This window comes from Salmo trutta, chromosome 23, assembly GCF_901001165.1.
Source record: "Salmo trutta chromosome 23, fSalTru1.1, whole genome shotgun sequence".
NCBI lineage: Eukaryota > Metazoa > Chordata > Actinopteri > Salmoniformes > Salmonidae > Salmo > Salmo trutta.
This window is the reverse complement of record NC_042979.1, coordinates 27,848,851-27,875,553: the sequence shown is the minus strand read 5'-3', so window position 1 is coordinate 27,875,553 and position 26,703 is coordinate 27,848,851. Positions and strand designations below refer to the sequence as shown.

The 26,703-nt window shown below is 43.5% G+C and overlaps 2 protein-coding genes across 5 annotated transcripts in view; both read right to left on the bottom strand.

The window, feature by feature from the left end:
* Nucleotides 1-1,511, bottom strand: part of LOC115159710 (phosphatidylserine decarboxylase proenzyme, mitochondrial) — a 45,629-nt gene extending 44,118 nt beyond the window's left edge. The window contains exon 1 of the mRNA XM_029709708.1: nt 1,441-1,511. The gene's annotated coding sequence lies outside the window, so the exon portion shown is untranslated. The remainder of the gene's footprint in view (nt 1-1,440) is intronic.
* A 4,265-nt stretch (nt 1,512-5,776) lies between these two features.
* LOC115159708 (uncharacterized) lies at nt 5,777-26,483 on the bottom strand. 4 transcript variants are annotated; one of them, XM_029709703.1, is made up of 10 exons: nt 26,073-26,483; nt 25,036-25,429; nt 24,529-24,589; nt 23,200-23,514; nt 16,673-18,647; nt 16,470-16,526; nt 16,048-16,252; nt 12,163-12,296; nt 11,977-12,048; nt 5,777-9,533 (listed from the first exon to the last, which is right to left on the bottom strand). In XM_029709703.1, exons 2-10 carry the CDS (start codon nt 25,408-25,410, stop codon nt 9,263-9,265), a joined length of 3,465 nt encoding a protein of 1,154 aa, XP_029565563.1. In that variant the 5' UTR covers nt 25,411-25,429; nt 26,073-26,483; the 3' UTR covers nt 5,777-9,262. The 4 variants fall into 4 exon arrangements, with proteins under 4 accessions (XP_029565563.1, XP_029565564.1, XP_029565566.1 ...); XM_029709704.1 differs by having other exon boundaries at nt 16,048-16,249; XM_029709706.1 differs by having other exon boundaries at nt 16,673-18,569.
* Nucleotides 26,484-26,703: the final 220 nt, after the last annotated feature.

Below are 26,703 nucleotides of genomic sequence, written 5' to 3'. Positions count from 1 at the left end.
TGTAGTACCCCCCCGCCCCCCCCAAAAGAAAGTGTTAAACAAATCAAAATATAATTCATATGTTTTATTCTTCAAAGTAGCCACCCTTTGCCTTGAGAGCTTTGCACTCTTGGCATTCTCTCAACCAGCATCATGAGGTCGTCACCTGGAATGCATTTCAACTAACAGGTATGCCTTGTTAAAAGTATATTTGTGGAATTTCTTTCCTTAATGCTTTTTGAGCCAATTAGTTGTGTTGTGACAAGGTAGAGGTGGGTATACAGAAGATAGCCTTATTTGGTAAAAGACGAAGTCCATATTATGGCAAGTACATACTTTGTTGCTGTGTGCGCCGAGTCTGACATCCCCTTAGAAAAGCTAAGAAAGCTACGGACGTTTCTAGTGAAGCATTGCAAACAGGGAGGAGCATTGCCCGAAATAGAGAGCAGCCTCCGTCAAACTCACCTGCCCCGTGTGTTTGACCAACATATGACTGCCGTTCTACAGAACAAATAAAGAAAAACCCTTGAATGAGTAGGTGTCCAAACTTTGACTGGTACTGTATATATTTTTTATCATAATTCCTATTGTAGTTAAATGTGCACGTCATGTTATTGTAAATAAACCATAGAACCAGGAAGACTGATTACAGAGTTGAGACAATGGCCTAGGCTACTCGCTGGATAGTGTGATAGAGTTGACTCACAAATTATGTAATTATTTGTGTCTGTGAAAGTTTTTACTGATAATGTACTGGCTAGAATGAGAGAAGCTCTAATATGAACAATTAATAGACCAGTGTTTGGCAATCTCACAGCCCAGGGTGGTTGCGCCAAACGTAGAATAATATCTAGGCCTAACAATTTATGTCTCAATTTTTGCATCAATGCACACTGAAACCATTGTGGTGTAATCAGAGGTGTAGTAGAGGGTAAATGTTTACCTACCTTTTTTTTATTTTGCACAAGCATTTACACACATTTTTTCCCCACTACATTACTGCGTGTAACCCATTAGCACACAACTTAAGACTCAAATGTCTTGTAAAATATACAAATATATTGCTTTGTCAAAAGAATACTATAGCAACTGATTGATACACCTACTAAGGCCAGTGGAATGTTCAGTAAGTTGGTACTACAATTTGCACCTCAGTTTCTGAATTTGCTACATTGGTGTCAGAGGAGAGATGGTGCCCCTGTGACGCCATTGGAGTAATGCACTAGTAAGGGTCTTAAGCTGTTTTAAAAAGAGTGTAAGTGATACAGGATAGCAGTAATGCCACTTTACTTTTGGTTAACACACTACTTACTACCACTGAGCATGTTCATCTTATTAGCACAGAGACTAATGAATGGGAATGTAGTCTAAGAGTGTTTGACAGCCCCAGTCACCATGTTGGTTGCAAAAGCCTGGGTCTTGTCTGGGACTGTTGTATGAGGATGTCAGTGTGAAACTCACCACTGGATAATGAACGCCATGGCCCTGGATGAAACTCTCCGGCTCCTTGTGCTCTGCAGCGGAGGCAGCCACTGCAGGCAGACAGAAGAAGCACATACTCTAGTTTTATATTTCAATAACTATCCCAATACCACATTAAGAGATCGGAGCTACAATATACAGTACCAGTCAAAAGGTTGGACACCTACTCAAAGGTTTTTCTTTATTTTTACTATTTTCTACATTGTAGAATAACACATATGGAATCATGTAGTTAAAAAAAAAAAAAGTGTTCAACAAATCAAAATATTTTAGATTATTCAAAGTAACCACCCTTTGCCTTGACAGCTTTACACTCTTGGCATTCCCTCAACCAGCTTCATGAGGAATAATTTTTCAACAGTCTTGAAGGAGTTCCCACATATGCTGAGCACTTGTGGGCTGCTTTTTGTTCATTCTGCGGTCCAACACAACCCAAACCATCTCAACTGGGTTGAAGTCAGATGATTGTGGAAGCCAGGTCATCTGATGCAGCACTCCATCACTCTCCTTGGTCAAATAACCCTTACACAGACTGGAGGGGTGTTGAGTCATTGTCCTGTTGAAAAACAAACGATAGTCCCACTAAGCGCAAACCAGATGGGATATCACAGTATAAATTGCACCTGGGTTGGAATAATGCATTATGGCTTCTTACATTTCAAAGATGGTACAACAACAACAACAAAAAACGTTTTTTTCTCCTTTGCATTATCTTTTACCAGATCTAATGTGTTATATTCTCCTACATTATTTTCACATTTCCGAAAACTTCAAAGTGTTTCCTTTCAAATGATATCAAGAATATGCATATCCTTGCATCAAGTCCTGAACTACAGGCAGTTAGATTTGGGTATGTCATTTTTCTGTGAACATTAAAAAAAAAGGGGCGGATCCCATTAAGAACAATGACGGCCTACATCGAAGCAGGAAGTCTACGTATGGGTGGTCCCGGGAATCAAATCGACTACCCCTGGCGTTACAAACATCATGCTCTTCCAACAGTTCACATTTTTGCGCCAAAAGTACTTTCATCTTTTTCCTGCCAGCATGGTCGCCAAACCACCTAACTGTTAGAGGCACTGTCACAATGCAGAATCCTAACATTGTAGGTGGGGTTGTAAACAACACAAATATTACTGACTAGTAGTATCGTTAGATATAAAATGTTCTTGACACGAGTGACAAGACATTGGCATCATAAGAGCTAGGTGGCTAATGTTAGCCGCAAGAACTTATGAAATGAGCAAACCGGTGTTCATTTTCTCCCATCAACACAATTATATTATGACTCTTCCAATGGTGTGTAGCCACCATGCATTGGAATAGCAACATAATTATGTCAAATAAACTTTCACAAGCAAATTTCAACATAACCTGCCAATTTTCCTCGCTGTCAGTGGCAGCTGATTACAGCACAACTTTCCTAAGGACGCTGCCATCTTGTGAGTGTGTAGAACGCTCGTGTAAATAACCAATCAGAACTCGGTTTTGAGGAAAGCTTCTTCGTCTTCACAAGACGAATATTAATCCTAGCTGGAGGTCTTTGTCGCCACCTAATGGATTGTGATACTATAACACTTTGTCTGATTGTGCCAAAGAGTATGGCAAAGATTTGTATAACTAACCCAAGATAGACCACAGCCTGTTGTTTCCTATGGGAGCAAATTAATCATAGTGGGCAGAACAAGCAAGGAGGTGGGCAGAGCCAAGCACTAGCTAGTGAGATCCTATTGGGGCGTTTTTGCATGTATTTGCATATTTCCGTTAGGGGGAACGCATACTCTGTGAAGTGCGCGTGTGCAATTTCTTAATTCACCCTTGCATTCCTTCTAAACAACGACATTTTTTGAAACTTTGACAAAGGATAAAGTCTACAAAACTCAGTCCACTCTACTCGTAACGTATTTTAGTTTTCGAAACAGAAAACTGTATTCAGATCAAATGTTTAATCGATGGGAAAATTTGCAGAATGTCGGGCAAAATCCATCTCCCTCTATCCTCTCCCACTTTTGGTCCCATCCGGATAAATATCTTGTCTCATTGTTCTATATTTGAGTATGGGTTGTGGCGAGATTTACCATTGAAATACCGCGAGAGTTTGGACTTCCTGGCGTATTCCGTTGCTATGGCGATAGCTTCCTAGAGTTAGGTCCTTTGGCGATGGTAGAAAATATACTTTTAGACTGTATATTGGTTTGCTCATTCATCTGTGATGACAGTTAGTATTCATAAGTATAAGTCATAAGGATGCAAGCTAAGGTTAAATTGATGCTTATTTATAAAACCCTCTTAGGCCTCACTCCCCCTTATCTGAGATACCTACTGCAGCCCTCATCCTCCACTGTGTTGTCTGTACCCGTTCTGCCAGTCACATTCTGTTAAAGGTCCCCAAAGCACACACATCCCTGGGTCGCTCATCTTTTCAGTTCGCTGCAGCTAGCGACTGGGATGAGCTGCAAAAAACACTCAAACTGTTTTGTCTCCATCTCTTCATTCAAAGACTCAATCATGGACTCTTACTGACAGTTGTGGCTGCTTTGTGTGATGTATTGGTGTCTCTTCCTTCTTGCACCTTTGAGCTGTTGTCTGTGCCCAATAATGTTTGTACTATGTTGTGTTGCTACCATGCTGTGTTTTCATGTGTTGCTGTCATGCTATGTTGTCTTCTTAGGTCTCTCTTCATGTAGTGTTGTGGTGTCTGTCTTGTCGTGATGTGTGTTTTGCCCTATATTTTATTTTGAATCCCAGCCCCCGTCCCCGCAGGAGGCATTTTTCCTACTGGTAGGCCGTCATGTAAATAAGAATTAGTTCTTAATTAATGGACTTGCCTGGTTAAATAAAAATAAATAAAAGGATGTCACCGTGACATGCCAATTAGCTAACATCACTGTCCTCGGGAAGCACGACATGAAGGTGCACCATTGCGTTGGTGTTGTACTTGTACGGTGGTGCTTACCAACTTTAAGTGCTTCAACATGGCAGCTGTATTCCCAGTTTGGCCAATGTTTTCTCTGCCATGATTTTATTTCAAGTAGTATAGTAACAATAAGTTATTTATTGTGTAGGCTGTTAATATACTACTTGAAATAAACTAACACTCTAGATCTGTGATTCCCAAACCTTTATGCTCGGCCCCACTTCCAGCATTGGTGAATATCCCTACTTGGACATGAAGCGCGAACACGCAAATACATACTGAACATAATTAGAAACGTAAAGTGTTGGTCCATTGTTTCATGAGCTGAAATAAAATAACATTTTCTATATGCACAAAAAACTTTTTTCTCTCTCAAATGTTGTGCACAAATTTGTTTATATCCCTGTTAGTGAGCATTTCTCCTTTGCCAAAATAATCCATCCATCTGACAGGTGTGGCATATCAGGAATCTGATTAAACAGCATGATCATTACACAGGAGCACCTTGGGCTGGGGACAATAAAAGACCACTCTAAAATATGCAGTTTTGTCACAGATGTCTCTAGTTTTGAGGGAGCGCGCAATTGGCATGCTGACTGATGGAATGTCCACCAGAGCTGTTGGCCAGATAATTGAATGTTAATTTCTCTACCATAAACCGCCTCCGTCATTTTAGAGAATTTGGCAGTACGTCCAACCGGCCTCACAACCGCAGACCACATGTAACCATGCCAGCCCAGGACCTCCATATCCAGCTTCTTCCCATTGCAGAATCGTCTGAGACCAGCCACCCAGACAGCTGATGAAACTAAGGAGTATTTGTAATAACACCCTTCTGTGGGGGAAAACTCATTCTGACTGGGTCCCCAGTGGATGGGCCTATGCCCTCCCAGGCTCATCCATGGCTACGTCCCTGCCTATTCATGTGAAATTCATATATTAGGGCCTAATATGAACTATAACGGAGTAAAATTGTGGCGTTTATATTTTTGTTAAGTATAGGTACCATTGACTTACATTGGATTTGTGCCACACATGCTAAAAGTTATAATTTGAAGTTGTAACAGAGGCCAGGTAAACAAAAACAAAACATGGATTGCTGTCATACCTTGTCCATAGACTGTTTACCCTATGTAAACGGTGTGAAATTGCTAGTTAGTTAGCAGGGTGCGCGGCTTTTGTGGAGCGATGGGTAACGATGCTTCGAGGGTGGCTGTTGTCGATGTGTACAGAAGGTCCCTAGTTCGAGCGCTGGTAGAGGAGAGGGACGGAAGCTGTACTGTAACACCTACATGGTCTCAGTTTCACTTCCAGATTTCTCAAAAGGAAAGATGGTTATTTCAGCCAAACAAGTATATCAGTTTACACAGCCAACTAATTAAAGAAATGACACAAATACACTTTAAAACACCATTTTATTTGTAAAATATATATTACAATTAAAATTATTGACAATTCTAACCTTTAGTGTTGGTCTGTGAGATGCATGTCTACTTTAAGTGCCCATCACTTTTAACATAGGATGAAATAAGGAATACATTTTTTTTAAAAGCAATGTAAAGTTTTATTTTCAGACATGGGGGATCCCAAAATGTGTCACGTTTTTCACTACACACCAGTGTAAACTAAAGAATCCTGTTATAGTCAAATTAAAATAAAAAATATATTTCACATCACTCACCAATAACTTTGTCACATTTTTCTACCATTCAGTCTCTGGCCTCAAGAGCAGAGGTCAGAGTGAGGAAGAGAAGGGGCACTAGAACACTTCACAGGGTCTGGCTCTTTGGGAGTAAATATGTGCAGACTTCTGCCACACCAGCAATGCTACTGGCAAATAGGTCCAGGGCAGTGGAGGAGTATATAAACAAAGATTGCAATCCACATGAAGGCTCTCTTAGAAAGTAACCATACACTTACAAAAAAATACAAGAGAAAATTAATGACAAAAAACCCCAAAAAAAACTCCAGATTTTTTTTTTATAATGGCAGAACACTGTATAAGTTATGGAGAAGTTTGAACAGTGGAATACTTGGGTGTTAAATGCAAACCCCATTAAATCACTGTCACGTAATGACACTAGAAAAATTGTGCTGAACAATTCATGAAAGGATTATGTCAATGTGTGCTGATGCTGAGCTGAATGTTTCCACTTGATTCCGAACAAAGACCAATCTGATATGTAATGATGATTGACCACAGATAGACAAAGTATTCACTTCAAATGAGTGTTCCACAATAAACTGTCATGATTTTAAAATAATGCATGATGAGAATTATGGTAATGAACTGAATACTACAACTATTTCATTGCTGGTTCCCAGATAAGGATTTTGTTAAGTTTCTGCTTTATCTCCACAGTCATTATTCAATGTAAAAATGAAATTGCAATAAGGACAGGCTGTTTGGTATGACAATGCTAGAAGTGTAAGCTGAAGTAGAAACAGATCGGGCAACCAAGCTAGGTCTTCCAATCTAAGGCATCAGAGTTGTTAATGAACCTATTTACAGGCCTGATTTAACTTTTACATGAAAGATTACTGCACACACACACAAAGAGAAGATGGGTAAATGCTGTTTTAAGACAGACCAGTTACTGGATCCATATTTTGCTCAACATCATGTGGCATGGACTGATGTGGATTTTATGGATCACATGTAAAAAAAAATTATCCATTCTGAACTTTAACACAACATCTATAATATACATTTTGCAATATAATATACTAGGTAGGCGGTTTAGCAGCAATAGGAATTAGGAAAATATCTACAGGCATGCAGCCCACACTCACTTATCCAAGCACGGGACCACTCAGTGCACATTACTTGTAATGAGTTTTGTAATGAGTTTTTCCTGACCATGTGACCACCTAAAAGATTCTGTGGGAAGATCTCAATTGAAAACTCCTCACGTCGTACACTTCTTAAAACCCATTGGAGGTCAGAAGGAAGGGACCTCTGCCTTTCTCATCCAATGGGTTTTGAGAAGGAGACAAGGAGAGATGACGCAAGGAGTATGCAATTGAGATAACTAGGGCCCAGAGTTTTTCCAGGACACATGTTCAGGAAAAATCCTGTCCCTAGAAATGTTCAGCAGCTATTAGAAGATGAGGCCATATCACAGCCAGACAATTGAATAACCCTAACCTGTGACCATCCAGCATTTGAATACTGGGAGACAGACACGGTCAATGGTGTCAAGAGTCCATATGCAGAGGAGTTTGAAGTCTACGACAGTTTAAACAAAAAAGGGTCTGCCTACAAAAAAAATTCAAAAACAAAGATGTTGCATATTTCATATGTCCAAAGAAAAATGATGCAGCAAAAAGGAAAACCAATCCACAGGAAGGAACCGCACAAAAACAAAAAAAAAACAATCCAGTTTGTGATCAAAGATAAGGTACATTTCTACCGAATGACCATTTCCATGGATACTGAGTCCTTTACAGTGAGCCAAGGGACTTAAACCTTGAGGCCTTTCGACCCAAAAGGTCCTCGTAGTACGACTGTGTAGCTAGGTCAGGGAAAGGCAAAGTTTTTGGCTTCAGGGCCACGTCGGGATTTCGAAATTCAATGGAGGGCCGCACAGATTTTTTTGGGACAGAAAAACTGCAGTTATTTGGAAATATATAGGCCCATTATAATTTCTACATTCCATCTAGACTTAAACAATCAAGAGTGGCCTTGAGTATTTTATCTGACCCAAAATCATCATTTTTATTTTAAACTTGTATTACTCAAACCTCCCGTGGGCCAGATTGAATGGGCTCATAGTTTGCCCAGTCCTGATCTAGGTCCTCAACACTGAAGTACAGATAATATACCATCTATAGGAAATGCACATTTTCACATAAATATCGAATCGTGTTCGCACATCAGATGGACCAGATGATGCACATCAGGTGAAAGACTGTTAACCATGGACTTTTCCTTTTCTTTACAAATACTGCAGAATATACATTGTTTCACTATGATTCAGGATGGGAAAATCCTCATCTAGATCCCAGTCGGGTTATCAGGGGGATGTACTGAACTGATGCCCCCACATATAGCATCTTTCCCAACAATGCATGAGGAGGTAGAGAGAAACATGTGGCACCAATCCAAGGTGCTACTGGTGGTCAGTTACCTCCATTCCTAAGGCCAGGCTAGCAGTGAGGCTGTCATCAGGGGAGTAAAGCTGCACATATACCATTGGCTCTGTCAGAAACAATTGTGTCCTCACAAGGAGCCGTTCAAAACAACAATTTAATGAATGAGTTGAGAAATCTGAATGAGGTAAGAAGGAAAGTGCTCAGGTATGGGTTGTCAAACTTGCCGTCCATGTGTTCACATGCGAAAGTTCCATGAGTGTGTGCATGTGTGAACGAACGCACACATCCAAGTATGAGCGCCCAAAATTCTGTTATCACAGTTTCAATTATAGTTCCTAAGAACAAAGTCATTGTTCAACCACTATTCATTATCTATCATAAAATCCTCTTTGCTGGATTGAGTTTAAATTTCCATAAAAGGCACACAATAAGTTGATTTTTTCTAGCACTTCAAAGTCTGCCAGTTCTAAAACAAATCATCTGAATGGGCATTTCAGGGGCCCCGAAGTAGCAAAACCTAACACGATCATAGAAATCTCTTTACATGTTCTAATTATTAAAATCCGGTTTCATAAGCCCAATCAATTTACAAAACAAGCTGTCCAAAAACTGAGAATGATGAACTGTGTGCAATGTATGTGTGTAGCATGTCACAAATGATAACTTGTTCGCTCTATAATGTGCTACTTTGACCCGAAGGGCTTGGGTCAAAAGTAGAGCACTACGATGAATAGGGTACCATTTGTGAGAGTGTATTTGGATGTGAAATAGAGGGTATTGTGGGGCTGCTCAGTCCTCCAGGCCTTGGCGGGTGAAGAAGTCTTCCAGCTCGCTTAGCCTCTCGATGAGCATGACATCCAGGTCGGCATCGTCAGGCCTCCCCCGCCGACCACGCCCCCTGGGGCCCTTTACGCGCAGGGGCGCCATGTTGGCCCGGACTTTGCGTTTGCGCGGCAGTGTGAAGTCGGGGAAGTCCAGTACACGCTTCCTCTTCTGGTGGCCAATGCAGACCAGCGAACCGTTCTTCTCCTTGGGCTCCTCGAAGATGGTCTCCAGGCTCCTGGTATGGGAAAACAATATGATAAACCATATACTAAACAATATACTAAACCATATGCTAAACAATATACACTAGTGCTGAGCGATTAGTGCTTTTTTGAGGTCGGTTCAGTTTCGATTTACTGTTTTCGATTCCGGTTATTTAAAAAAAATTACATTAAATGCACTATGCATGTTGAATGCATTAACACAGAATAAAACAATGAATAAAAGTTCCATGATGGTAGTGACTGCCCATTACTGCTCATCACTTAAATAATTAAAAAAACTATTTCAGTTGTGTATATTACTTTTGTTTTAGTTATTATTTCATTATAAGTCACCTCATCTCTATAGAGCTGCTGTCTATGCTGTCTGACAAAATCACTATTTTGTCAGAGTTGGGTATCTCCGGCGCGGCTCACTCTTGGATTGCGTCCTACCTGACAGGTCGCTCCTACCAGGTGGCGTGGCGAGAATCCGTCTCCGCACCACGTGCTCTCACCACTGGTGTCCCCCAGGGCTCAGTTCTAGGCCCTCTCCTATTCTCGCTATACACCAAGTCACTTGGCTCTGTCATATCCTCACATGGTCTCTCCTATCATTGCTACGCAGACGACACAATTCATCTTCTCCTTTCCCCCTTCTGATAACCAGGTGGCGAATCGCATCTCTGCATGTCTGGCAGACATATCAGTGTGGATGACGGATCACCACCTCAAGCTGAACCTCGGCAAGACGGAGCTGCTCTTCCTCCTGGGGAAGGACTGCCCTTTCCATGATCTCGCCATCACGGTGGACAACTCCATTGTGTCCTCCTCCCAGAGTGCTAAGAGCCTCGGCGTGACCCTGGACAACACCCTGTCGTTCTCCGCTAACATCAAGGCGGTGACCCGATCCTGTAGGTTCATGCTATACAACAGTCGCAGAGTACGACCCTGCCTTACACAGGAAGAGGCGCAGGTCCTAATCCAGGCACTTGTCATCTCCCGTCTGGATTACTGCAACTCCCTGTTGGCGGGGCTCCCTGCCTGTGCCATTAAACCCCTACAACTCATCCAGAACGCCACAGCCCGTCTGGTGTTCAACATTCCCAAGTTCTCTCACATAACCCCGCTCCTCCGCACACTCCACTGGCTTCCAGTTGAAGCTCGCATCTGCTACAAGACCATGGTGCTTGCCTACGGAGCTGTGAGGGGAACGGCACCTCCGTACCTTCAGGCTCTGATCAGGCCCTACACCCAAACAAGGGCACTGCGTTCATCCACCTCTGGCCTGCTGGCCCCCTTACCTCTGCGGAAGCACAGTTCCCGCTCAGCCCAGTCAAAACTGTTCGCTGCCCTGGCACCCCAATGGTGGAACAAGCTCCCTCACGACGCCAGGACAGCGGAGTCAATCACCACCTTCCGTAGACACCTGAAACCCCACCTCTTTAAGGAATACCTGGGATAGGATTAAGTAATCCTTCTAACCCCCCCCCAAAAAAATATATAGATGTACTATTGTAAAGTGGTTGTTCCACTGGATATCATAAGGTGAATGCACTAATTTGTAAGTCGCTCTGGATAAGAGCGTCTGCTAAATGACGTAAATGTAAATGTAGAAGTTCTTCAAAGTAAATAAGGCATACTGTTATGACTGCTGAATACCAACTATCAACCACTAAGATCATGTATTTTCAGGTAGAGATACCTCGCTAAGCAACTGCTCTCCTCTTGACATTTTTCTGTCTCTTTTACATAACATGCGTAAAAGCTACACAGACCGGACAAGTAGACGCATAATGGTTTATGGTCATTGTAGTTAATAACCGTGTTTTCTGCGCTAAACTACAAGCTCACAACAAAAAAACAGACCGAAATGGAATTCAAATAACTGAACCGACATTGGTCAATGAGTTGTTTCCACTCAGCAATACCATATAATAAACAAAATGATAAACCATATTAACCGGGGAAATTACACTGAGATTAAGATTTTTCACGTTAAAATGTATACCAAACAAAAACCATTGAAATCAAAGTTGAATAAACCATACAACTACGTACAAGGACTACTTTTAACAATTTCTCCAGAAAATGTTACAAAAACACATTTACAGGAAGAACTGTAGAGATACAAAGTTTGGTAACAGAATAAAACTCAGAAATGTTACAGTAACTGTTACCAAACTTTGTATCTGCACAGTTTTTTACAGTTAATGATTTTTTATTTACTGTGTAAATTGGTCAAAGTAGTCATTGTGCATAGAGGTGTATGGTTTGTTAAACTTTGAAATCAATGGTTTTTGTTTGGCATACATTTTAAAGTGAAAAATCTGAGCCTCAGCGTAATTCCGTTACCTTGGAATTGCCCTATGCCTATTTTAACAGCCTATTGACGAACAACAAGCGGTTTCAATATATTGTCAATTGTCATATTCTCCAACTTTAGGTACAGTTTGAATAATAAAAATGATGGCTGACCTGTTGGGAGTGGGTGATTTATAATTCTTGTTGGTGTAAATCTCCTCCAAGCTGAACTCCTTCTTCTTCAGTCTGATGGGATGTACGCCAAAACAAACATGTAAAACACAGTTGGCACTCTGTGTGATCACATGAGCCGTGGTATTTCAATAATCCCATTGTTTTGTTAGTGAGTTTTTAACTTACCTCTTTGGTTTGGGCAGGCCCATGGGAGTGAGGTTGTTGTCTGGTTTGGGAACAGTCTTCCGAATGCGGATCTGGGAAACCCTCTTGGAGCGCTGGCATGGCTGGGTTCCCACACTCGCATCATACAGACCACCCTACAGAACAAAAGAAAGAAAAAGTGAGCAAGACCACAGAACCAGAAAATAATTGCATTTTAATAATATGGCAAAGGGAGAGGGAGAGGGAGAGGTACAACCAGCTGGATTGCAAGAGTTTGTGTTCAGACAATGGAAGAGGTGCTTCCTTGAAAAATCAATGATGTTCACAGGGAATAAAATACAAAAGTCACTCCGTGGATCAAATGAGCATCCTCAGTCATCACCAAAATGGTGTTCCCACTGTCACACAACATTCATCAGCCCCCTTAGGTCCAGGACTAGACTGCAGAGACTGCAACTAAGAATTAGCTAAATTCTTCAAATCTGGTGGAACGTTTGTTGTGCATGATCCCTATTGTAAGGATTATACAGAATCAGAGCCACACCTACAGGTAACTGACAAAATAAAGGAAACACTTGAGTAAATGAGGGATAAAGTATATTGAAAGCAGGTGCTTCCACACAAGTGTGGTTCCTGAGTTAAGTAATCAACAACAAATTCTGGGCGGGCCATTATTTTGGTCCCCATAGGTTGACAATGCCCCCATCCACGGGGCACGAGTGGTCATTGAATGGTTTGATGGGAATGAAAACGATGATAACCATATGCCATGGCTGTCTCAGTCAGCAGATTTCAACCAAAATGAACTCTTATGGGAGATTCTGGAGCGGCGCCTGAGACAGTGTTTTCCACCACCATCAACAAAACACAAAATTCTGGAAATTCGTGTGGAAGGATGGTGTCTAGGGATGTGCATCTCTTCTTTCATATGCATCTAGATACATGGGCTCCGATAAAAAACATTTTCATTTTGATCAATTCGGTGCGATTTGGTTTGATTAGGGGAATGAATTTATGTGATTTGGATCAATTCGATACAATTACATGCATTTTTTTGCATGAACACATTTATATCTGCTGCTGATGGGAGCTCAGCCTCAGCTGGATCTGTCTGAGATGACTTCTCTAAGCTGAGTGGCCCTCAGTGTGTGTGTTCCTCAATGTCAATGGTGTGTGTAGGTACCTGAGCTGAACCATAGGGCAGCTCAGGTACCTATGCTTTTTGTCCCCCTACTTTTTATCTGAAAATCACCAATTTGTCATTTTTGCAGATAAAATGTTGAGTTGACACTATGACAATACTAATCTTTAGAAATTAGAATGGCATTTGGCCAATTAGTATACTGCAGCTTTGGATTTTACCCAGTCTCAAAAGCAAATGGTTTAGAATGTTTGGAATTTTAAGGAGAGTTTCTCCCACTCCAACCAATGAATGTGACCATGCACAGCTCCAAAAAAGTATTGCTGTCAGTTATGAAATTACCCTGTTCATGTAACAATGACCAAATACACTGACTGTTTAAAGCAAAAACTACCAAAACGATTTCTTATAGTGAACCTAAACAACTAAATAAAATCTGAATGATTGAAAACCCCAATCAGCTGTTGGATGGGAGTTGCGTCCACTCCGGTAAAACGCAATTGGTAACATTTAGTTGAGTTACAATTAGTTGAGACAATCAAATTACATTAATTGTTTTATTTAACTAGGCAAGTCAGTTAAGAACAATTTCTTATTTACAATGATGGCCTACACCGGCCAAACCTGGATGATGCTGGGCCAATTGTGTGCCGCCCTATGGGACTCCCAATCACAGCCGGTTGTGATACAGCCTGGATTTGAACCAGGGTGTCTGTAGTGACGCCTCTAGCACTGAGACGCAGTGCTTTATACCGCTGCGCAACTCGGAAGCCCAAAACTGAACTGAAGGAAAGGACGCACCAATTCAGTCACAACAGATGAGGTATTTTCAGAATAAAGTAAAAAATTAAATTAAAAAAAGAAGAGATTGGTAACTTTTGAATCGGTTTTCTGGCTGATGCATGCTTAATTTGGATCGGTTAGGTTGGGTATTGATGAATGGTGAATCGTTACATCCCTAACATGTGGGCTCCCAAGTGACACAGCGGTCTAAGGCACTGCATCTCAGTGCAAGAGGCATCACTACAGTGTCTGGTTCGAATCCAGACTGAATCACATCCGGCCGTGTTTGGGAGATCCATAGGGCGGCGCACAATTGGCCCAGTGTCGTCCGGGTTTGGCCAGGGTAGGCCGTCATTGTAAATAACTGACTTGCCTTAACTGACTTTACTAAGGGTTGGTAACAGGACGATTGGTCGGCTATTTGAGCCAATAAAAGGGGCTTAGGTAGCGGAATGACTTTTGCTTCCCTCCAAGCCTGAGGGCACACACTTTCTAGTAGGCTTAAATTGCAGTTATGGCAAATAAGAGTGGCAATATTGTCCGCAATTATAATTTTTAGTTAGTCTCACTCAGATAACATTAAAAACTGCAAACATTTCTCCCCCACCTTCTGACAAAGTGTGTAGAATTGCAGGAAATTGGCTGTAAAACAGCTATTTTTCCGCTCTGCCCCATGGCAAAATGTGTAGAATTGCAGCAAACATGCTTTAAAACTTTTTTTTTTTTTTATTCTCTAGGGCTGCACAATTTGGACAAAATATATAATTGCGAATTTTTTGGGCCAGATATTGCAATTATGAATTGCAACACGTGGGTGAAAACCATGTCTGATGGAATTACCAAGTTAAAACAACTGTCAGGGTAGAGAACGTCACTTCTAACATGAGATCATGTGAATTAACACACTGTGCTAACTGAACACAAAACCAAATGAAACTCATCTTTCCCAACATTGTTATAGGCTACATATGATAACAGATAGGATTATAACGCCTATATTTTAACAAGTCAAAATATATTATTGATTCATTCATGAATAACATTATGAGTTCCTATTTCCCATTACGAGTTCTTAAATAACCTAAGTTAATTATTTATTCAAGCAGCCGTGGGCTGCAGATGGAATATGAAGCTTATGATTGCGTAATTATGTATAAATAGGCTGAATCATTATTATAAGTAAAAGTGCCTTAAATAAATTGTAGCCTACTGATTGCAAGGTGCAGTCTGTGTCCAAAACATTGGCGTCTGGTCCAGTCATTCAATGTGACATGTTTCAACTCATCCCTTAATTTTGTTATACAGTGTTGGGATGGTGATTTGGGAGAAATATGTACATCTCCTATCCAGCTCGTTTATCATCTTCTTGAAGCCATCTTTGCTGACTGTGTAAATAAGAACCATGTCTTTGGCTATCTGATAGCCTCTGACTTCTATGTGGCTGCGGTGTTTTTTTGTAGGGTGTTACACTTAAACACATCAGCAACCAATGTGTGGTTGTGGCTGAGGGGCTTCGCTGCTGTCGGGTGCTTTTTTTTACTATTCAATCATCGTAAAGTAGTGGATGGTTATTCTTCAAATTATTTAAATCAATTGTCAAGACAACTCAGACAGTTTGAGGTTTGCCTGTACCGAAATACTGCCATAGCACTGAAGATGTGCCCTTCTTTGGCACCAAATGTACATTCTTGTTAGCACTAGCAGCACCGGACACACTGAGGTAAAGCCACAGAGTTGCTAAACGTTATACTGTACGGTCTTTGGTGAAGCCCTTTCTCTCCTCACCAGCATCTAAATGTGCGCTCTAACCAGGGACGCTTGTGATTGGCCAGCATGTGCATGCCATGCAGAGTGAGAGACACTCGCGAGCAAATGTGGCCCCTCATGAGGAGTGTGGCCCCCACACCTATCAAAGTTGCCCATCCCTGTCTAGCCAATCAATGTCCATTCTAAGACACAGTTACTGTACATGCGAGGCTCACCTCTCTGGATGGGCTGCGGCCATGCAGACCAGGGTATTTGACGTTGGCACTGGCGATGGCAAAGCTGGGCACGGGCTCGGGCTGGTTATCCAGACGCAGGGTCTTGGGGCTGTGGCTATGACTGGTCTTGGGGCTGGAAAGGGCCCGCTCTGGGGGGAGTCTGACCCAACGTCGCCGTGTTGGTGAGAAGGTGAGAGACGTACTGCTGGGCGGAAAACAGGATGGAGACACATAGTTCATGATGATATTCAATAAGGCATAGGTTGTGCATCACTTATACATGCAGTTTATTCTTTGAGATGCCACTGACAACAGCAGTAACATAGTAATGTAGCCAGCCCATATTCGTTTGCCAATCAATTAGTACATTGCATTTGCATTTCATGGACATTTAATAGTGCCACGTCTAGCCGTCTGCTCACCTTGCTGTGCTAGACATTCTGACAGAGGTAACTTCTTGACTGCATGATTGAGCATAACTGCAATTACAAACCAACAAGCAAGCAAACAAGAAATCAGCAGAATATCTTAAAATGTTCACTATAATAAGTAAATCTTTATTCTCTCTATTAACAGAGCCATTTTCATAAGCCATTAGCACATGAAAATGCCTATCAATACTGACCTGTGGTCATTGTCCAGGCCAGGAGGGCCTGTGTAGTCCTTAAGGGGAGGCAGGGGAGGATACATGTACTTCTGTGACTCTATAATCTGACACATCACCGTCTCCACCGCTGTGGCCGACAACCTCATGAGGGGCATGGGGCGTTTATGTCTGAACCAGAGGCGGAAGGAGGCGGGGGAGGATGCAGCCAGCACGGTGCTCAGACCCGCCTTGGAGAACTTGGAGAAGCCCATCTGGCTGAAGAGGGACATGGGGAACTGGCCTGTGGCATGGAAGAGGCCGTGCTGCAGGGTAGAAGCGTCTCTGTCCAGGGCCTTGCTGCTACAGCAGGAGGAGAAGGTCTGGGCTAGGGGCCCTAGTTGCAGGGGGGACAGAGGCAAGACTGGGTTGCCCAGAATCACCAGGGGCTGCCAGTGGTGCTGCGACGTCTCCTCCTCCAGCTCCGGGAGAGACATGGCTAGAGCGCCACTAGTGCTGTGAACGCCTTTCAGGGGCCGCTTCTTACAGGAGGACCGGTCCTTATTCCAGTGGTTCTTGAGCTTGGAGTTGAAGAAGCACGGGAGGTTCCCCCATCTGCTTTGACCACCATCCGGGGGTGAGGGGAGCTCCGGGGAATGGCTGGAAGGTACGAGCTGGCTGGCTGTGTTCGACAGCTGGAGTAGGAGGGCCTGGCCTTGGGGGTGGATGGATCTAACACCAACCATGAGAGATTTAGAAGAGCCATTTCGGGGAGAGGAGAGCTTGGAGACTACGGAGGAGTCTAGAGAGGGGCTGGAAGAGTGGAAGGATCGATCCGTGGCTTGTTTGTCCTTCTGGGGGTCCACGTAGCCAGACATGGGTGGGGAGGGCAGAGGGGACCAGGAAGAGGGTGCAAAGACTGAACCTGATAGTGATGACGCTCCATCTGGAGACTTCAGCTGGGAGTGGGACAACGGATTGTGTTGCTGATGAGGAGGTATGGTAAAGTTTAGAGTCTGATTTTCTCGCCCACCATATGACACCCTCATACTCTCTACAAACTGCTTGTGTTGTTGAGTCTGCTGCCTCTCCTCGGCCGTCTCCCTGTCCACACCAACCTGTGGTCGGTCCTGTATCTGAGCAGAGAAGCTACTCTTGACGGACATCGTGGCGGTAGAGGTAAACTCCCCGACCGAGTGTGCCTTCGCTTCCCTCTTGTTCCGCCTCTTCCTCTCAGGCTTCCGGTCTTTCTCTGCCTCTTTGGAGGACTGAGTGTAGGCCGTGTGGTCAGTGCGAGGTGGTCTGGTGATCCTAAGTTGGACATTAGTTGAAGCAGGAGCTATTCTTCCCGTGTGCTCGGACCTGGATGACTCTACGACTTTAACGGAATGTGGCGACAGAGAGCAAGCTCCTATAGGGCTCAACTGGACCCCCTCAGGAAATGCAGCCATAGTCCTACCCTTACCCGTAACTGGACACTTATGGACCTCAGTGCTTTTGGACTGGCCTTGGGATTCAGCGGGGAAGTGTACATGAGGAGAGTGTGGATGTGTCTCCATACTCTCTCTCCTGTTCCCAGATTGTGCCTTCTGAGAAGGGGATGGAAGGGGCACTTCCTGGCTGTCACTAGACTCTGTGTCTGCCAGGGCAGAATTGACCAACCAGTTAAGAGCGTCCTGCCCCTTCTCGGCTGCCAGCTCCATGTCCAGATCTTCAAAGTCCGACACAGGGGAGTAGTTCCCTTGTATGCACCCCTCAGTGACCCCCTTAGAGGGAGCTTTTCCAATGGAGGATATGGACCGGCCTGACTCTGTTCTTTTCATTTTCCCACCTAACCCCTCTTTGTGGTCACTGCTCGGGGCCGGACTGTGGCTGGGTGAAAATGTTGTCGTCATCATCCATTGACATCCAGTGACGCTCCCCTTGTCTAAGTCTGTTCCTGAGGAGCACGAAGGGTTAGGACTGTGTGGTAACAACTTGGTGAAGTGCTCTTCTTTCAGCACTCTTGGTTCCTTTCCTGTACAACACAAGAAACATTACTTACCAACAAAATCATCTTCAATCAAGTAGTTAAACACTGGCAGCCCGTGGCCCCCATGTTTGGGGTCACTTAGAAAATGTCCTTGTTTTTGAAAGAAAAGCACATTTGTCCATTAAAAATACAGTGCAGACAGTCATTTATAACATTAACAATTGTAGCTGGAAACAGATATTTTTTATGGAATACCTACAGAGGCACATTATCAGCAACCATCACTCCTGTTTGTCAATGGCATGTGTTAGCTAATCCAAATTTATCATTTTAAAAGGCCAATTGATCATTAGAAACCCCATTTGCAATTATGTTAGCACAGCTGAAAACTTTTCTTCTGATTAAAGAAGCAATAAAAAACTGGCATTCTTTAGACAAGTTGAGTATCTAGAGCATCAGCATTTGTGGGTTTGATTACAGGCTCAAAATGGCCAGAAACAAAGAACCTTCTTCTGAAAAACTGGCAGCTTCCTTAAATACACTGCTCAAAAAATTAAAGGGAGCACTAAAATAACACATCCTAGATCTGAATGAATGAAATAATCTTATTAAATACTTTTATCTTACCTTAGTTGAATGTGCTGGCAACAAAATCACACAAAAAAAATCAATGGAAATCCAATTTATCAACCCATGGAGGTCTGGATTTGGAGTCACACTCAAAATTAAAGTGGAAAACCCCACTACAGGCTGATCCAACTTTGATGTAATGTCCTTAAAACAAGTCAAAATGAGGCTCAGTAGTGTGTGTGGCCTCCACGTGCCTGTATGACCTCCCTACAACGCCTGGGCATGCTCCTGATGAGGTGGCGGATGGTCTCCTGAGGGATCTCCTCCCAGACCTGGACGAAAGCATCCGCCAACTCCTGGACAGTCTGTGGTGCAATGTGGCGTTGGTGGATGGAGCGAGACATGATGTCCCAGATGTGCTCAATTGGATTCAGGTCTAGGGAACGGGTGGGCCAGTCCATAGCATCAATGCCTTCCTCTTGCAGGAACTGCTGACACACTCCAGCCACATGAGGTCTAGCATTGTCTTGTATTAGGAGGAAGCCAGGGCCAACCGCACCAGCAAATGGTCTCACAAGGGGTCTGAGGATCTCATCTCGGTACCTAATGGCAGTCAGGCTACCTCTGGCGAGCACATGGAGGGCTGTGCGGCCCCCCAAAGAAATGCCACCCCACACCATGACTGACCCACCGCCAAACCGGTCATGCTGGAGGATGTTGCAGGCAGCAGAACATTCTCCACGGCGTCTCCAGACACTGTCACGTCTGTCACGTGCTCAGCGTGAACCTGCTTTCATCTGTGAAGAGCACAGGGTGCCAGTGGCGAATTTGCCAATCCTGGTGTTCTCTGGCAAATGCCAAACGTCCTGCACGGTGTTGGGCTGTAAGCACAACCCCCACCTGTGGACTTCGGGCCCTCATACCACCCTCATGGAGTCTGTTTCTGACTGTTTGAGTAGACACATGCACATTTGTGGCCTGCTGGAGGTCATTTTGCAGGGCTCTGGCAGTGCTCCGCCTGCTCCTCCTTGCACAAAGGCGGAGGTAGCGGTCCTGCTGCTGGGTTGTTGCCCTCCTACGGCCTCCTCCACGTATCCTGATGTACTGGCCTGTCTCCTGGTAGCGCCTCCATGCTCTGGACACTACGCTGACAGACACAGCAAACCTTCTTGCCACAGCTCGCATTGATGTGCCATCCTGGATGAGCTGCACTACCTGAGCCACTTGTGTGGGTTGTAGACTCCGTCTCATGCTACCACTAGAGTGAAAGCACCGCCAGCATTCAAAAGTGACCAAAACATCAGCCAGGAAGCATAGGAACTGAGAAGTGGTCTGTGGTCCCCACCTGCAGAACCACTCCTTTATTGGGGGTGTCTTGCTAATTGCCTATAATTTCCACCTGTTGTCTATTCCATTTGCACAACAGCATGTGAAATTTATTGTCAATCAGTGTTGCTTCCTAAGTGGACAGTTTGATTTCACAGAAGTGTGATTGACTTGGAGTTACATTGTGTTGTTTAAGTGTTCCCTTTATTTTTTTGAGCAGTGTAGTACCCGCAAAACACCAGTCTCAACATCAAAAAAGAACAGACACTGGACAGAGGAACTCTGCCTAGAAGGCCAGCATCCCGGAGTTGCCTCTTCACTGTTGATGTTGAGACTGGTGTTTTGTGGGTACTATTTAATGAAGGTGCCAGTTGAGGACTTGTGAGGCGTCCATTTCTTAAACTAGACACTAATGTACTGGTCATCTTGCTCAGTTGTGCACCAGGACCTCCCATTCCTCTTTCTATTCCGGTTAGAGACAGTTTGCGCTGTTCTGTGAAGGGAGTAGTACATAGCGTTGTACGAGATCTTCCGTTTCTTGGCAATTTCTCGCATGGAATAGCCTTCAATTCTCAGAACAAAAGTAGACTGACGAGTTTCAGAAGAAAGTGATTTGTTTCTGGCCATTTTGAGCCTGTAATCAAACCCACAAATGCTGATGCTCCAGATATGCAACTAGTCTATAGGAGGCCAGATTTATTGCTTTTTTAAACCTGCGCTAACATAATTTCAAAAGGGCTTTCTGATGATCAATTAGCCATTTAAAATGATAAACTTGGATTACCTAACACAACGTGCCATTGGAACACAGGAGTGATGGTGGCTGATAATGGGCCTCTGTAAGCCTATGTAGATATTAACAATGTCTACACTGCATTTCTGATCAATATGTTATTTTAAAATGGACAAAAACAAGGACATTTCTAAGTGACCCCAAAACGTTGAACGGTAAGAGTGTACGTATATACGTGTGTATACAGTTGAAGTCGGAAGTTTACATACACTTTAGCCAAATATATTTAAACTCAGTTTTCACAATTCCTGACTTTATTTTAAGAATGTGAAATGTCAGAATAATAGTAGAGAATGATTTATTTAAGCTTATACATTTCTTTCATCACATTCCCAGGAGGTCAGAGGTTTACATACGCTAATTAGTATTTGGTAACATTGCCTTTAAATTGTTTAACTTGGGTCAAACGTTTCAGGTAGCCTTCCACAAGCTTCACACAATAAGTTGGGTGAATTTTGGCCCATTCCTCCTGACAGAGATGGTGTAACTGAGTCAGGTTTGTAGGCCTCCTTTCTCGCACACGCTTTTTCAGTTCTGCCCACAAATCTTCTATAGGATTGAGGTCAGGGCTTTGTGATGGCCACTCCAATACATTGACTTTGTTGTCCTTAAGCCATTTTGCCACAACTTTGGAAGTATGCTTGGGGTCATTGTCCATTTGGAAGACCAATTTGCGACCAACTTTAACTTCCTGCCTGATGTCTGGAGATGTTGCTTCAATATATCCACATAATTTTCCTTCCTCCTGATGCCATCTATTTTGTGAAGTGCACCAGTCCCTCCTGCAGCAAAGCACCTCCACAACATGATGCTGCCACCCCTGTGATTCACGGTTGGGATGGTGTTCTTCGGCTTGCAAGCCTCCCCCTTTTTCCTCCAAACATAATGATGGTCATTATGGCCAACAAGTTCTATTTTTGTTTCATCAGACCAGAGGTCATTTCTCCAAAAAGTACAATCTTTGTCCCCATGTGCAGTTGCAAACCATAGTCTGGCTTTTTTTATGGCGGTTTTGGAGCAGTTGCTTCTTCCTTTCTGAGCAGCCTTTCAGGTTATGTCGATATAGGACTCGTTTTACTGTTGATATAGATACTTTTGTACCTGTTTCCTCAAGCATCTTCACAAGGTCCCTTGCTGTTGTTCTGGGATTGATTTGCACTTTTCGCACCAAAGTACGTTCATCTCTAGGAGACAGAACGCGTCTCCTTCCTGAGCAGTATGACGGCTGCATGGTCCCATGGTGTTTATACTTGCGTGCTATTGCTTGTACAGATGAACGTGGTACCTTCAGGCGTTTGCAAATTGCTCCCAAGGATGAACCAGACTTGTGGAGGTCTACAATTTTTTTTCTGAGGTCTTGGCTGATTTCTTTTGATTTTCCCATGATGCCAAGCAAAGAGGCACTGAGTTTGAAGGTAGGCCTTGAAATACATCCACAGGTACACCTCCAATTGACTCAAATGATGTCAATTAGCCTATCAGAAGCTTCTAAAGTCATGACATCATTTTATGGAATTTTCCAAGCTGTTTAAAAGGCACAGTCAACTTAGTGTATGCAAACTTCTGACCCACTGGAATTGTGATACAGTGAAATATAAGTGAAACAATCTGCCTAAACAGTTGTTGGAAAAATAACTTGTGTCATGCACAAAGTAGATGTCCTAACTGACTTGCCAAAACTATAGTTCGTTAACAAGAAATTTGTGGAGTGGTTGAAAAACGAGTTTCAATGACTCCAACCTAAGTGTATGTAAACTTCTGACTTCAACTGTATATAATCCACACTCAGTCTTAAAAACATTACATTTTACTCCTGTTTTAAATGACTTAATAAAATGTAACAGGGAGGCATGCACACACATTTCAGCATGGTGCCTTCTAATCTTCAGTGAGTCAACTTCAACTCACCCAGACCATGGAGAGGTGACAGGCCCTGTTTGGTGACAGCAGCAGTCATCCCTCTTGCCAGCTGGCCCACCTGGGTCATGAGCTGAGCCAGGCTGTTGCCATGTGTGGTGCCCTGCTCACAGAGCTGCTCCATCCTCTTCTCCACCATCTCCAGACGCTGGCACAGGGAGCCGAGGGAGCCTGTCAGCAGCCGCTTCATCTCTGCCTGGTGGGCTTCCAGGCAGCGCTTCAGGGTCCCCAGCTGCTCTCCCGTAGGGCCAGCCGGGGGAGTAGGATCAGAGGGGCACACCTGAGGCGGAGGAGGGGAGGTAGGCTCTGTGCACAGAACAGTCACAGAGAGGGTGAGTTGGAACTGGGGAGGTTGATTGTCAGGTTTGGGTAGCTGAAGAACACTTTCATAATTTCACCCGATCACTTCTCCTCACGTTTCAGTCTGATCATTTAGATTGCTGCTGCCTCCTGTTAGCCTACTACTATGATATATCAAATGGTGAGGACGTTTGCTAGCAAGATATAGCCCATCTAACAAGCGGGGAAGGGGTAGGTAAATATAAAATGCCGAAGCACATTCTTTTTATTATTTTTTTACCCCTTTTTCTCACAAATTTCGTGGTATCCAATTGGTAGTTACAGTCTTGTCTCATCGCTGCAACTCCCGTATGGACTCGGGAGAGGCGAAGGTCGAGAGCCTGCGTCCTCCAAAACACAACCCAACCAAGCCGCACTTCCTCTTGACACAATGCACATTTAACCCGGGAGCCAGCCGCACCAACGTGTTGGAGGAAACAGCATGCACTGCGCCCGGCCCACCACAGGAGGAGTCGCTAGTGAGCGATGGGACAAGGACATCCCTGCCGGCCAAACCCTCCCCTAAACCGGACGACACTGGGCCAATTGTGTGCCGCCTCATGGGTCTCCCGGTCGCGGTCTACTGCAACAGAGCCTGGACTCGAACAAAGAATCTCGACTGGCATAGCTAGAACTGCGATGCTGTGCCTCAGACCACTGCACCACTCGAGAGGCCCCGAGGCGCATTCTTACTGAGTGACTGCAAATTTGTCTGCCCGCTGCAAGTTAAGGACAGACACACACCTTCGAGCGCTATGCCTAATATGAAGCTTATTTGGTCTATAAACTTGTAGACAGATAAGTAAATGTTGACAAAATACCTAGGCATATTACAACACTTCCGTGTTTTCTGAACATGAGTATCTTCCGATCCAATTCGGCTATCAACTGTCAATTTACAAATACGATCACGAGTATGGCCAGGTTGGCACCCCCTTAGTTTCTATGCACAACAAACTGATAACAACAACTGTACATTACCTAGTTGTTTTGGATGAACCCAGACATTGCCTTTGTTGCTGGGTCTTTGAGTGCCTTGGACCTGAAAATGACCATGCACAAGTTTACACACGATCCAATAAACAGACATTGGATACACATGCAGAAACATAAGTATACTCTACGACAGGGTTCCCCAACTGGCGGCCCAAGTTTTATTTGGCCCTTCACATTTTTTTTGCAGGGCATTTTTATTGTTGGACATAAGACTGTAAAAACACCAGGAAATCAGCTCCAAGTGACTTCAATTTAATAAATATGTTGCCAAGTATTCCCACGCATAATAGAGACACGTGATCATACACAAACGTAAACAAGGTTTGAAATTATTATGTTTTAGTCAAACAGATTGCGGTTAATATGCAGTCTAAAAATTATTTGTAATTATGTTACGGCCGCCCCCACTCAAGACAAAAAATAATAAAAATAGTCCTACGACTGAATCTAGTTGGTGATCGCTGCACTAACACCACCACACACATTCCCCACCTGGTCTGACACTTGTGTCTCTGTTCTTCTGAAATCGGAAGAGCCTACAGTCCCATAGACAGGACCTCTCAAACTGGAGACTGAGCCCAAATCCCTCTGCCTGTGCTCTGCCGGGGTCTGTCTCTCTCTCACACCAGAGTCCATCCCAAAACTACCATCTCTAGCTCTGCTCTCTGCTGGTCTGTGAGACATAGTCACGGTCACCAGAGGTTCTCCACCCTCCACAGCATTCCTCTGGTCCTTGCTAGTCTCTCTGCACCCCGTGGCCAGTTGTTCATGGTACAGCTGGGAGAGAGAAGGGCATGGACCCACTGACGTGGAGCCGGGCAGCTGCTGACCACCTCTTGGATCAGCCGGAACAGATGACAACATCATCACACATGGGCTGAAGGGCCTGCAGAGCAGAGAGGGGAAAAGAGGGGTTCCTGGGTCAGATTCCAGTTCAGATAATTGTATTGCCAATACAACATGGTTGATTAACCAAGAGATGCCCATTGATTGAATATAAGACCTTATGATAGCTGGATAATCAACTACATTTAATACACAAATCTACATTTTAAAAATGTCTAAAATAAACATATTTCAATCTAATTCTTGCATGCAACCTTGAGGCGAATACCAAATCAATTCTCTATTATTACCCAGCAGTGTGATACATTTAGTTAATCTAGCCATCGTTACCTAACCCCACGCATAATCCCCGACTGCTACAACAAGTAAACTGGCTCGCTACACGTACGAGTTATCTTCTGTGGTTTGACAGATCGAATCTACTACTAGCATGACCAAAACAGACATCAAACATAACAGCGAGTCTATTGAAGACTCAATTGTGAAAACACTGATCAAGCGTAAATCACTCGCTCACTGCCTACCTGAATTCCCAATACTCTCTACAATAGCACGACTGTCTACATCTTTTATAATGTAGCTAGCCACTGCGATCAAAACGTCGAAGGGCCCGTGCTACACGACTCGCGCTTTGTTGAAGAATTTTAGCTGGTAGGTTTAGACAATTGTGATAACATACATACCTCGACCAGAGCTCTGCGCCCACTGTGGATATGTGGCTTTACCAAACTTGCCCCAAGACGTGCCCTACAAACTCCTAGATATAATTCCAGTTTGATGTTCCATCCAGACGTCCCGTACTAATGATTTCTATTTCAACTGCGCTTCCGGTGGAAAGCGTCTCTTGATGGGAAGGCGAAAAGGCAGTTTAGCATTACATTTCAGAACCTACCCACTTTGTAAGCCAGTATACAGAGATGGCAAGATGTCTCTTTAATATCTAGCTAACCGTATATTTGCAAAATAGTTACATCCTAACATGGCAATGTTTTTTTTTGCAAGAAATACAGATTTGTTTACGAACAAATAACTAAATGAATCTCGCTCTTGGATCAGGGCGAGACAATTGGCCAGATTGGATCGTAGTCTACTTCCTTTTGAAGGACTCAGCCATTGGCGCAGACCAACCGGCTCGAGCACTCTTCTCCTCCCATTGGTGCATCGATGAGAAACTGCATTATGGGTTACCAAAATAATGTACAGTATAGGCCTTGTTTGTATGACGTAATATTTACAACATATACGTTTTAGACAAATCACACACAGCAAATCAGTCTTTTAATAAAAAAAATCCTCAGTAGTGCTGTCATATTG